At 47.0% G+C, this 13396-nt stretch overlaps 1 protein-coding gene across 3 annotated transcripts in view; it reads right to left on the bottom strand.

Moving 5' to 3' along the window:
* Positions 1-13396, bottom strand: part of CACNA1D (calcium voltage-gated channel subunit alpha1 D) — a 351497-nt gene that overhangs the window by 120409 nt on the left and 217692 nt on the right. For 2 of the 3 annotated variants that reach the window (XM_075549013.1, XM_075549014.1), the window contains exon 8: positions 11226-11329. In XM_075549013.1, the coding sequence (XP_075405128.1) occupies positions 11226-11329 (104 nt within the window). Of the gene's footprint in view, positions 1-10570; positions 10675-11225; positions 11330-13396 lie in introns of all 3 variants that reach the window. The other variant, XM_075549011.1, reaches the window with a different exon arrangement.

The following is a 13396-nucleotide window of genomic DNA, read 5'->3' as shown; positions in this document are numbered from 1 at the left end:
TGCTGCTAGGTGTGGACCTGATGCCAAGTGTAGGTGATGGAGCCGAGGCTGCAACTGCTGGAATCCCCAAGGGGCCCTGACGCTCCTCAGCCCATCCCAGGAGGCCTGTCCAGAGGGAACTGTGGGTCATCATAAGGCAGATGGGGCCTCTTGGGACTGCACTCTGCTGCGCATAGGGCATGCTGTCGATCAATTTCACTTAACCCTTCAGATGCAGCACACAACTCCCAAACTTAAAAGCTAGCAGGGCTCAAAAACCCGGCAGTACTGTGGGTGCCAGCAGATAACACAAAACTTATTTTAAAGCAGAGTCAAAAGAGAATGATCTAGCTCTGAATAAATTAATATTTCAGCTCTGAAACCAAGCCAACCACTTAAGACGATCACACGTAAATCTTAGAGCTTCAAATGCCGCTTTGAGTCCTGGAAAGATGTGGGGCACGGAAGCGAACTAACTTCGAGAGCAGTGGTTCTCAACCTTCCTCACGCCATGACTGACCCTTTCATACAGTTCCTCGTGTGGTGACACCCGGAACCATAAAATTATTTTCATTGCTACTTCATAACTGTCATTTTGCTACTGTTATGAATCAGGAGACCCCTGTGAAAGGGTCGTTTGACACCCCCAAAGGGGTCGTGACCCACAGGTTGAGAACTGCTGTACTCGAGTGTGAAAGACTTTTCAAGCTCACAGACACCCACACCTAGCAGGAGACTGCAACCAGGCTAACGTGGTGTACACCTCACATTTGGAAAGATCTTCGTTTGGGAGGCCCTCCGCCTCCACTGAGCTCCTTGGTTCTTAGGAGAGTTTTGTGAGGAAAAAGCATCATCAGAAGAGGTGACCCAGCTTTAGGAATATGGAAATCTCTGCTTGGAGAAGAGAAGTCTATCAACTATAGGTAGTATGGCTGGAGCCCAAATAGGGTCAAGACCTCTGACCTCTTAGTCTGTGCTCTTTTCCCAGTGGAACACAGGGTGGAACACTCAACCACAGCAACTCGGAACTCACTCCCTTGGCCAACGCAGCCCTCCAAGGCTGGGGCCACAGAGGCCAGTCACAAGCACTGCTACTACCTGTAGCTGACCAGGAGTTACAGATACAGTGAACAGCAGACTGTCTGTGCTAAGACTGAAGCATCCAGCATTCTCTCACTTCTTGGGCTGAGGGAGCTCAGATGACAACTGTTGGGTGTCATTAACTTAGATGGATTGAACCAAGGATGTTAGGCCGGGACGCTCCTCCTCCCCCACCCCAGCTTATCAAAGGACTTCACCACCTCCAAGCTTCTCCAAGCTTCTCCACTCTTCATGGATGCCCTCCAGTCACTGTCCAGAGGGTGAACCACATCCCCACCCCAAGCCTCCCTTACAGAGTGGCAGGCTCAGAAACTCACAGGGGCTGTTGGAACTTGTGCTGTAGGGTCACACTCTGAGTAGGCACGACTTGATGGCAGTGTTCAGAGGATTAGATAAACCCCTTGCTATTGATTTCTATTTTAAAATTATTACAGTTAAAGGAAAACATACTTGGTAACATTTCAATCTTCTGAATTTGGTGACTTTTGTGGCCCAAACATGGTTCCCCTTCATGATTGCTCCACCTGTCCTCGAAGAGGGTGCACATTCTATAGCTGTTGAGTGTGGTGTTCTACATGGAATATATAAACTAGGTCAAGTTTGTATGTTATCTAATACTTTTTAATCATCACACTATTAACTATTGAGAGAAGGTGTGTGAACACATCATTCCCCACTGTATTTTAATAGCTTTGGGGTCACTTAGTTTAAAGGTCAATGTATATCTTCTTAATAAATTGTTCCTCTTATGGTTAGGAGAAGTCTCCATCTCTGAAAATGGTCCTTTTATTGAAATTTATTTGGTAGGGTATTATTCTAATGCTTAGTGCCTACTGTCTATGTTGCTTGCCCTTCTTTTATTGTGAATATACCTGTCTTCATATCTATAGCACCAAATTGGGCCTTCAATTTTCATTCATGCCTAAAAATCCATCTTCTAGTGCACATGTTGCTTCCATTTTCCTGTAATCATCAACTTGGTTTGGTTCACGTCTGCCCTCTTGCTATGCTTTGTCTTCTGTATTCTTTGCTCCTATTTCCTCCCCTGCCTTTCTCTGACTAGCTGGGTGGTATGTAGTAAACTTCTGTGTTTTGTTCTTTATTTTCGAACTATCAGTCTGGAGGTTATCATATGCATCCTTAGCCCAGCCCACTCTGAATTTGTATTCTTTCACATATATGTCATGCGCATGTATGTGCATATCACGTAAGAATTTTATAAGTGTTCTATTTAGCTCCCATCTTTTATGCTGTTATTGTCACATAATACATTTTTTTTTCTTTTTTTTTTTTTACATAATACATTTTTACCTTTATTGTCCTCATAATATTCTGTAATTACTTTTACTTAAACTGTCTTTAAAAAAATAAGTATCTTTTAAATCAATTTATACATTCATTCTATTTACCCACATATTTATTATTTTGGACTCCTTGTGTATGTCTAATTTCTATTTGGGTGTTATTTTAACCTGAAGAACTTCCTGGACCATTCACAGCACAGATTTGTGATGACAAATTCTCCTGGCTGTCATTGATCTGAAATGTTTCCACTGAACGTAAAATTCTAAGCCTTTTCTTTTTCAGCCCATTGTCTTCCAGCTCGCACTATTTCTCAACATAAATCAGTAGGAATCCTTATTTTCGCCAGAATGTAATGTTTTTTTTCCTCTAGCTACTTTTGAAATACCTTATCTTTTTTAAAAATTTAAAATACAGTGGGCCTATATACGATGCTCTTTGTGTTTCTACTTCCTGGGATTTGTTGACCTTCTAGGTTCCACACATTTATCGTTTCCTTGAAATTTGTAACACCTTCAGCCACAATTTTACTTTTTCTCTTCAAGGTCTCTTTCATCTCCTTCTAGAGCTCCAATGTCATTTAGATCATTGCCTAGTGTTGTTAGAGACATCACTGAATCGCCACTGACCTTTTTCTTTCTAAATTGGCCCATTTGTTGCTCTTTTAAAAAGCAGATATTTGCAGTTTTTATGCCTTTACTGGGGTTTGCCATTGTATATTTGCTTCATGTATTTGGTCCAGTTTATGATAGTTTTTGTGAAGGGTCCAGTCTGGCACTATTTCTACGTTGTGACTAAAGGTTACATTAACATCAGGTGGGTCTCCACGCGTCTAGCATGTATCTGTTCAGAGTTCTACATGCCAATATTTCTAACATTTTGAAAAATTCCAAATTCTTGGATTTTATATTATGTCCATCTTTTCCTTTATGTCTGCAAGGAGGCTTATAATGGTAACACCAAAGCATTTGGTCTCTGTCATCTCTTGATTTGTCTGAATCGCATTATTTGTTCTCGATGACGAGCTGTGCTGTCCCATGTTTGATTTCTTGTTTTTGAACATGTGGGGAAACAACTGGGCAAAGTCTCGATTTGGGTGTCTTCCTTTAGAGGGCAGTGACTTAATTCTGGCCAGTGGCGAAGTTACTGGCCACTTGGCCTGGACCCTTTGAAGCCTATTAAGCTTTGTTAGAGCAGGTCTGGGGTAGCTATTATAGGGCTACAGTCCCCTGCTAAGGCTCAGCTTTTATGAAGTGTGAAGTGAAAGTCCTCCCATATATCCATCCAGGCCAAGCCACTCCAGCTGGCAAAACCATCTCCCAGCTATGGCAGCTATTTCCCATAGTTCTACTTCACTCAGTCTCTCCCCATGTCTAGCCCTTTCACCTGAGCAGCTTAGGATATGCTCAACGATTTAAGAGGTCTCCTATGCCTATTTCTGGAGTCCTTTCTCTGCACCTTGCTCTCTCCCCAGCACTCCATCCTGGAGTGTTAGCTGTCTCAGCAGTCCCGAACTCTGTTTTGTGCTTGCTCAGCAGAGACTGACAAGCTCCGCATCCCCTGCCACACTTTTAAAAGTGTCTCTAGGCACCAAGCCAGGACCGTTGTGGGTTTACCTTAGTGTGTCCCCTTCTCTTAGAGTTCCCTGTCCTGTGCTGCCGATCTCCATTTTCTGAAAACAGCTGCTTCGTATATTTGGTCCAGTTTATAGGAGTTTTTGCGAAGGGTCCAGTTTGGCACTATTTCTACGTTGTGTCTGAAAGGTTGCATTAGCATCAGGTGGGTCTCCACACGTCCAGCATGTATCTGTCCAGAGTGAGTTCTACATGCTGATATTTCTAACATTTTGAAAAATTCCAAACATTCACAAAGAAGTAGGAAGAATTATACAGTGGATGCTCTAGATTCCATCATTGATATCTGCTAAGTTTTCTTTGTTATACATCTGTTTCTCTAGTCATTCACTAAGTTGGAATATTTTTGAAGCATTTTAAGGAGAACTGGTGATATTTACAAATGTTGATAGATAAAAAAAACTAATTTTCAAAAGACACAAATTAAAATCATGCCCCTGCTCTTTGAAATTAAGAGTGGCTCATCCTCCTGTTGCCACCATCGCTGTTGTTCAGGCCGTCAGGTGTTGAGTCAGTCAGGACTCGCCAAGACACCATGTGACAGAGCTGAGCTGCCAGCCACCACTGTGCTGACCTCCAGATCTTTCTCCACAGAGTGTCTACTTGGGTTTGAACTCCCAAATGCTTGGTTCACAGATGGGCGCTCATCTGCTGGGCCACCAGAGCTCCTTTGGCTTCCCTCCCCTTTCAGTGCGTGACCCAGACCTAAAGGTCTCTCCCTGCTCTGTGCTCAGGTTCCATGCCCTGCACCTTCCTGACATCCTCGGGATGCTTCCTTCTCCTCAGCCCCATGGTGCCTTCTTACCACACTCACCACACCGTGTTCCTGCCTGGTCTCCAGAGACTTAGAATAGGTAGAGGGCACAACCTTTGCTGCCTCCATTAAGCTTTGTCCCACCACGGCTACTTCAGTGCCTGGGAACGTGCTTGATAAATACCTCTCACCATGTAGGCATGCATTAAATAGCCAGGAAATAAGTGAACCACCATGCCTTCTCAAGAAATCTAAGGAAGGGTTTAAAACATCTAGCTGCATTTTCTCCTGTTAACGTGCTCTCCTGGACCTGCACCCCACTCTGGTGATACACAAGTATGCTTAGGGCTCAACCACAGAGGGCTGAGGAACAACAGCTTTAGGAAAGCCCTCCACAACAGATCACCCCCCAAAGCCCAGTGTCCCCTGCTGCGGAGTCAATACAATGTCTCAGAATACTGTGGGCCCACAGCTATGTGCTCAGATAAGACAAACTTTGTCCTGTTTTCAGAGAAAAGATCTTAAATATACCGAAAGAAACGACATCTTGAAGGACGTTAAGCAAGAGCTTGCGGACAACTCCTCCATGTGACCCCACCTGACTGACTCTCCTTTGCTTGGTAGGACCTATGGATGCTGTCTAATGGCGAGGGGCAATCTACACCGTGGGTGCGTGCATTTGAAGGAATATTCACATGAAAGCCCAGGGAAGGGACAGCTGCTGGATTCTAGTGCAGAAATGTCCCTGAACTGCAGACATGCTGGTCTCTGGACACCCACGCTGCATCTCCAGAAGCGGGTCCACAGCCGACCAAACAGCAGTGACTGAGAAGAAGGGAGACAGCCTGACACAGGTTGAGAGCATTTTAGAGGCAGTTTTCAATTTGTTTCTCACAATAAGTTAAATGATTAAATCCATAAACATCCTCTCACTGACAGAGTGATGGCAATTGTTCGTGCCACCGGCTGGAGGAGGAAGCCCGGGAGAATGATGGTTTTAATTTTGACTCTCACAGTGCCCGTGGCTTCGTGAAGAGCTGCATCTGTGCATGGAAATGCTGTAATGAATTCTTATCCCCCAGGATTTGGGATCAACACGCTGCACAGCCTGCCCTGCCACGCTGATGCTGCAGTGACAACCCCCCTTCTCCAGCTGGACACAAGCCAGGCAGGGTGGGGGGGTGCTGACAGAGCAGCCTTTGTGGCTCAGAGCCCTCCATTGCCAGAGGGGGCTCAGGGCCAGGGGTGCCTCCTGGGCCATCAGCTGTCTTTGCTATGCTCTGTTAAAAAAAAACAACAACAACAACAACAACAACAAAAAACCCACCAATGTGGTCGGGAACAGCTGAGAGCCACACCTGACAAGGGAGAGAGCTTGGTGCTGAGTTGGTGCTGGCGGCTGTCCACTGCTGTTGCCAGGGAAACAGCCTCAGCTTGAAGGAAACAAGAGTCAGCGAAAACTTTCACTTAGCATGTTTCCACTGGTCCCCCTGACCCATTTCTATGGAAACAGTAATGGGGAGCCAGAGGCTGAGAGGTTAATACTCACTTGTGAATGCCAGGCGTGGTTACCCAGCCTGTGCCTGTAGGTACCTTGACAGCAGGGCACCGGGAGCTAGCCCCAATAGCCCTTAACAAGAAAGTGCATGGTTTAAAAGTACATACAACCGTTTGGCTGGCTTGCTTGTTAGTGAAAAGAAACTTGACCTTCTTCCATTTAAAACTTCATTGTGGATTAATTTCTCACTTAGCCAAACTACCTGCGGCTCCAGACCTATGTGCCAGCTCCCCAGCTCCCTAACATCACCCTTCAACTCCACTCATAGTTTGAGGAAATGGACACTCAACTGAACAGACCCATCTTTCTCAAAGCAGCCTAGTTGGGACTGAGGGCAAATCCAGCGAAACGAACTGGAGGGGGCATATTTTTCCTTAAGCACTTCTTTGATGTGCTGGCAGCACAAGCATCTCTAAGGACACACAGGAAAATATTTCCTCTCGTTCTTGAGAGTCCTCAGGACAATTGACAGAGAGTCCCCCACTGCGCCTTTGTTTTTGGAGTAGACATCCAAACTAAATGCATCTTCTTAGCCATTTACCGAGGCAGGGATTAGTGCATCAGCCCAGCACACTTGTGTAGTGGTTGAGAGTACAAGGGTTACATCCCCTTCAAGTTTGCCTGCAACTCAACTGCCTCCCAAGAGGGGGCAGAGAGAGAGAGAGAGAGAGAGAGAGAGAGAGAGAGAGAGAGAGAGAGAGAGAGAGAGAGAGAGAGAGAGAGATAGTGGTGACCTAAAACAAAGAAGCTTGTCTTATTTTGATCTATCTACTGTACCAAACCTCAAACAGCAGAAGCACACAAACCAAACAACTTGAAAGAGAAAACTATCAAGCTTCCTAAAAGCCAGCAGGAAAGGATGAGCCTTCCAAGAGAGGTTATGATTCCTGAGTTTAGCAGGGTCATTGCCTCAGGGATAACTTCATGTAAACTGCAACACTGGTGTATGGACCTTCTCAGCTCCACCCACAGAAACGCTCTCCACTATCATCAGCCGTAAAAGGTGCCATCCCTGTTCATGCTCGACTATTCCGACTACTCTGGGTACACAGATCATAAGCTTCACACTCACCTTGAGAGAACAATGGGTGTGTTATCAAACCAAAATCTTTTCTAAAGCATCCATCTCACAAAACTCTGAAAGTGTGTAAGCACCATGAGAGCCAGCTCCAGACCACACCCAGCTGGCATGGCCCCGCGAGTGGTGATGGCACAAGAAGCACCAGCACGCAGTTCACAACGGTCCACAGACACCAGGGCGCACGGCATCGTGGCAGGGCCCCGATCAGACAGCTGCCACCGGACTTTGGTTTGCATTTCTACGTGGGAGCCTTTTACACTCAGTGCTCTCGGGATTACGCGTGTTGGCCTAATGGTTCTCTGCGGTGGTTGATGGCACCATGCAATGTTGAGCCGTTTTCCTTTTTAACACATATGCCCTCTGGACTTGGCAACACTTCTAGCTTTCTCTGAGAAAAATGGGGCAGAATTGTGAGATCTTAAAGCATCGTGTGTGTACTATTAACTCATTAATCATGTTGGCTATGCATATGTTCATCTGTACCTTTTAAGATTGTGTGGTAAACTAAAGCCAAGATAGCTAACCCTTCAGAAACAGTACCATAAGTACAGGAAGAGAGGGGAGGGGAAGGGGAGCAGGGAGCTGATAGCACTGATGATTGTGTAACACCACTTGCTGGGACTGAACAACAGAACTGCATATGAATGGACATATTGGATGTGTAAGATACGGCAAATAATAACAACAAGGGTTCCTGGGGAGCAGAGTGCGGGTGAGAGTGGATAAAGAAGAGCTGCTATCAAGGAGGTCAAGAAGAAAAAAAATGAAACTGATTGTGGTAGCAATTGTGCAATACTACTTGAGGTGATTGAACCATGGAATGCTATGATATCTGTAAGAGCTCTCAATAAAAGGTTTTTTTTTAAAATCGTGTGTGTTTGCATTAACAAGAAAACAAATACAAAGGGTGGATGTGTCTTTTGTGTTTTTTGTTGCCTTCTGTATCTCGCTGCCATTGAGTTGATTTTGACTCACAGTAATTCTATCAAAGACAGGTTAGAACAGCCCCTGTGAGTTTACAAGACTCTAAACCCTTACTGGAGTAGGAAGCCTGATGGTTTGGAACTGCTGACCTTGACTGTGAGGTTAGCCGTCCACCTGGTAACCCATTATACCAGCAGGGCTCCTTCTGCTGCTGTGCGGGAAGCGGAGAGGGGGTAAGGGAAGTGAAGGTGCCGGCCCCAGGCCACTTTCCCCGGGCAGGTACCTTTCTCAGCTTGTCTTTCCTTCCAAACCCCTCTCCTATCTGTAGCACAGCACACTGGTCACATGACATTTCCCCTGCCAGACCAAGAACACCTTAGCTGGGGGCCTTTGTGTCTCAGACATCTTGGCATCCCTGACCTCTGGCCTGGAGCTGGTTGCTCAACAGGAGTTTGTAAAACATTGGCCACATCACTGAGCATGGCTGAGAGGCTCTGCTTTGCAGATGTGGGTCACAGCGTGAACTCACGGTTAAAATGACCAGAAAGGCTCCTGTTCTATTTTACAAATCCACACTGCATTTGCAGCTTACTGCATAAGGGATTTAACTTTGCTTGGTATTAAAATTATGCTTTATAATGACTTATCAAATTATTCCCCGCCACAATATGTTTCATTAAACAGATTGTTTCATGTGGGCTAACACCTTCTTTCAGCCTCTGGCTATAGCGTGTCCCCCCGTGTATATTTAATGAGGAAATCCCCCCTCCACCAGTCTCCCTTTTCTTTTTTTAAAATACCACATGATCTGGCTATTTCGTCTGCGGTTGTGCGAGGATCCTGCTCCACGCGGGGCGGTTGAAAGATAAGACCCGTGACTGTTTGGATGGGTGGCTTCCATAGCCCCCGAGCTGAGTTTGGGAGACATGGGGGTGGCCAAGGAACTTACAGCAGCAGTGCTGCTAGCCTTTACAGGGCAGTTCCCTGTGGCAGACTCCAGCAGGGGGTCCTGTTCCCAGATAAATTCCACCCCACACTAACCTTGGGCCGCAGGAGTTCATTAGTAGGAAGGCACTTCTAACATTTTCAGTGGGAGAACGCACAGGCACGGGAGCCAGGAATGTAAAGGGGGCAGACAGCATGCTGTTACACCCACAGGGGAGTGGGGGCACTCCCATGCCTTTCCTAGGCAGTGGGGCTCCAGGGTGTAAAACTAACAGTGCCCAGGAGAGCATACAACATGCCACCCTCTGAAACAGGCCGGGCAGGCCTGAGGGAGGAGGGAGAAAGGCAGCAGAGACAGATAATGGGTTCTGTCCTCAGCCCTGGAAGGGCAGCTTTCAGAAAACAATAGGATGCAGGTCTCTCTCATGACTCCCTTAGCAGGAACACATCACTTCCCTGAGGGATGGGCTCGGGGAAGTGAGATTGAGTGAATCAGAGAATGAGTGAGACACATTCATGGGGAATGAAGAACAGCAACTAGTATTTGGGTGCTTGTGCTTCAAACAGGGGCAAAGGCTCCCCTGAGGAGGACAGACACCCTCCTGAGGCTGGAGCTGCTTTTGAGAGCCCCGATTACACTCAGCTCCCTCCTTCTGGGGAGCGTGCCTTTTTGGAGTGTCTGAGGGAATGAGGATGATTCACTGCCGTCTTCCAAACACTCTGGGAAGCCATTTCAACTACAATCAAGTGTAGAGCCCTGAACGCAGTGAGTCTCCTTCCTGAGCCAGCCTCAGCAGGTCCCTCCTTCAGGGTGAGTCTGCAGAAGGCAAGTAGCCCAAACCGCTCCCCATGAAATTCCAAGATGGCAAGCACTATGATGGGGGCTCTAGGGGATGTACGCGCCAAAGCTGGCTGTTATCTTGCATGAAAGGAGTGACTGAGTGAAGATTCAAGCTGAAAGCAGCACCCACTGTCAAATGAATACATGGCCTCGAGGTGAGGGGCATTCTCGCTGGGTGTTCTAGGTGCAATCTAGGCTTACATTTTCTTCCCAGTTAAACCCTGAAATATCCACGATGACTGAGTAGTGTTTGGCAAGCATCAGAGACACAGAATCTCACAGACAGATGACAGGCAGAAAGAGTCACAGTCCAGTCCAAAAGCAACACATGGAGGGGCACCAGAGTCCACACACATGCAGAGAAGCCATTAGGGGAGGCAGCTGGGAGACACACAGAGCCCCCTCAATACATGGCAGCAGGAGAGTGTGCAACAGGGATCCAACTGCTTACCCACTAAGGACACCAAGAACCAGGTTAAGGACGAAAAATGAGCCAAGGATGATCAGACTAACAAAATACACCCAAGGCCATTCCCATCCTATCGCATCATTTACCTGCAAACGTAAGGAGATTAGTTATCAGTTATCGGTTTACCAAAGAGCAGAGCCTCAGTTGCAGGTGCCGAACCACTCAGAGCTTTGGCTGCAGGTCAGTGCTCCTGGGACAGGGCCTGAGGTCTGGTTGCTCCCTTCTGTTCTTCAAATGAGGAAAAGTTCGCTGCTAGAATCTACAAACCCAGCCTGGCAAATGGCCAGCTGGCTCATTTGGCTACCAATTTGAACCAATGAGCCTGAGTTTGATTTGGATCCAGACCAACAGCGCAATGATAAATGTGTCTTGTTTTAGGACAGACAAGAGAGCAAGCCATGGGAACTGGTTAAATCCCATGCAACAAAGCCGATTCATTTCTGTTTAATGAGCTTTCATCATGGCTGGTGAGGGTCTAGGAAACAGCTTGAATTAGGAAGCCTCAGCAGGAGAAAGCATATTAGAAGACATCCCACCTACCCACCCCCACCCACCAGAGCCCCCACTAACAAAGTCTGTGTGGTCTTGGCCACTGTGCCTGGGACTCTGCTTTCAAGATGAAAGAGGTGTTGCTTACCCGCTCAATACACCAAGTACAAGATTTAGTACGAAAAATGACCCAAAGATGACGAGACTGACAAAATACACCCAGGGCAATTCAAATCCCATAGCATCATTCATCTGTAAGAAATAAGACAGTCTCACAGGAATGGGTGAGTAAGAGGATCTAATAAGGAGAAAGGGTCACATTAGGGACAGCATTCCAAACATTAATTAAACATTTCCTTAGATTCTAATCAGAAACAACAGTACTCATTATGTATTCCTCACACAAGTGTGTATGTACACACACACACACACACACACACAACACACACTTTCAAGCACACCAAATAAGAACACATTTGGGCCATGGGCGGGGACACAGGCTTCGACGTTGCTCTCTCTGTGGGCATGCTTCAATAAGTGGTTTTTCGGGAAAAATCATGACACAGCAGAGGAACTAGTGCTTAGCTGGAACTTATTTTCCATTCTGCCCAAGTTGTTAGCACTGGCTTTGCTTTTAAATTGTGTGATGGTGGAAAAGTCTTTAATTATGAAGGCAAATGGATGACATTTGGCTCTATATATTCCTTCAACTAGCAGTCAACCTACCCAAGGAGACCTCTCACCTACCTGTAATCTGGGTGACCTGAAATCAGCTGAGTTCACACAGAAAGGAAAATGTTCTGGGACACCTCGCTGACACACCTTCAGGGAGCTTTTGGAAATGGAATTCTTTCTAGCAGTACTCTTCAAGTTGATTCCAACTTACGGTGGCCCCAGGTAAGGTTTCTGAGGCTGTCGATCATGATAGGAGCAATATTCTCATCTTTCTCCTGAGGAACAGCTGGTGGCCTTGAACTCTCAACCTCGCAGTTAGGCCAGTGCTTACCAGACAGCACCACCATGGCTCCTCAGAAGGAAAGAAGTCCTTCTCTCCACCTCAAGCTGGGAGGTAGCTGACCCAGCCTGGCAGAGCTGGCTCCAGCTGTGGGCTAACAGGGATGGCACAGAAGGCACAGGCTGACCTGGCCTCTCGGACAGGCCCTCCCAGGAAGAGCCTGCAGGTAGGAGTCAACAGATGCTCTCACATCTGCAAATGGACTTGTTTCCAGGAACCCAGGTCAGTGTTAAAGTGGGCAAACACCTCTACCAGGAGGGGGCTGCTGTTCAGGGGCAGCATCGATGAGGCTGGACCTGACTCCAGAAATGGCCTGAATCATCAGCCAATAAGAATGAGACTAAGTCTGGGCAGAAGCTGCTGTGTTTCTGCCTGCAAGTGTGAGCCCGGGCTTTCCTGCACATTATCTGGCTACAGGTTTCAGCGTCACAGCATAACAGAATCAACATCCTGCACTTCACTGTTTGCCTCACGCGACGCAGCCAAACAAGAAAAGTGAACATCACACAAAAAGCGAACATCTGTTGCCGAAGGGAGAGGGCATTCAGTCCCTTATGAAACACCTGTTTGGCCACATGAAGACTGATGTACTTAACAGGAGTTCTGTCACCCTGCACATCTTACACTGGCAATTAGAGTAATGAATGAGCCAGGGCTGTGACTGCAATTGTTGATCTAATTAAGTTGGCTAAACGAATTTAGGCAGGAAAGCAGAGAGCAATTCTTCCCTCACCACTAAACTTATTTAAAAACTCACGTGTGGTGAAGCAGCAGGCAGTGGCCAGAGCCCGGCCTGGAGCTGGAAATGGGGACAAAGACCTCGGTGGCTTGTTTTCCTTTCTGTTAGGGGCGTACTAGGTGTGTCCACCAGGGTGAGAGGACAGGCATATCCGGGGCTGGGCTCTAATCTGCACCACTCTGCAGCCCAGGTGACCGCTACTGGCAGAGCCACCCCTCAGTCGGCCTCTCGGCCGACCTCTGTCTCCTGCTGTTCTGGAGAATGGCTGTAGTAGCAGCTGTCTACTCCGTTCTTGAGGGAAAGTTTCCTTTAAAAACCAAACCAAACCCTTCTTGTTTCCTAGGAGTGGGTGTTCAGCAGATTCTCATTTGCTGAGATCAGCAATAGCACCCGGGCAGGCAGCTGGGCACGGTGGCAGAGACTGAAGAGTTCACCAGAAGACTGACTAGACCAGGGGGTGGGGAGAGGGAGAGCTACATGGACAGATTTTCCCCCAGCTAAATCTCCTCCCAGATAGACCTTCTCAGCCCGGTCCCTCTCCAGAGCCAATTTCTGGACCTTAGCA

The sequence above is a fragment of the Tenrec ecaudatus genome, chromosome 4, assembly GCF_050624435.1.
Source record: "Tenrec ecaudatus isolate mTenEca1 chromosome 4, mTenEca1.hap1, whole genome shotgun sequence".
NCBI lineage: Eukaryota > Metazoa > Chordata > Mammalia > Afrosoricida > Tenrecidae > Tenrec > Tenrec ecaudatus.
The sequence above is the reverse complement of the archived record's forward strand: the minus strand, read 5'-3'. Positions and strand labels throughout refer to the sequence as shown.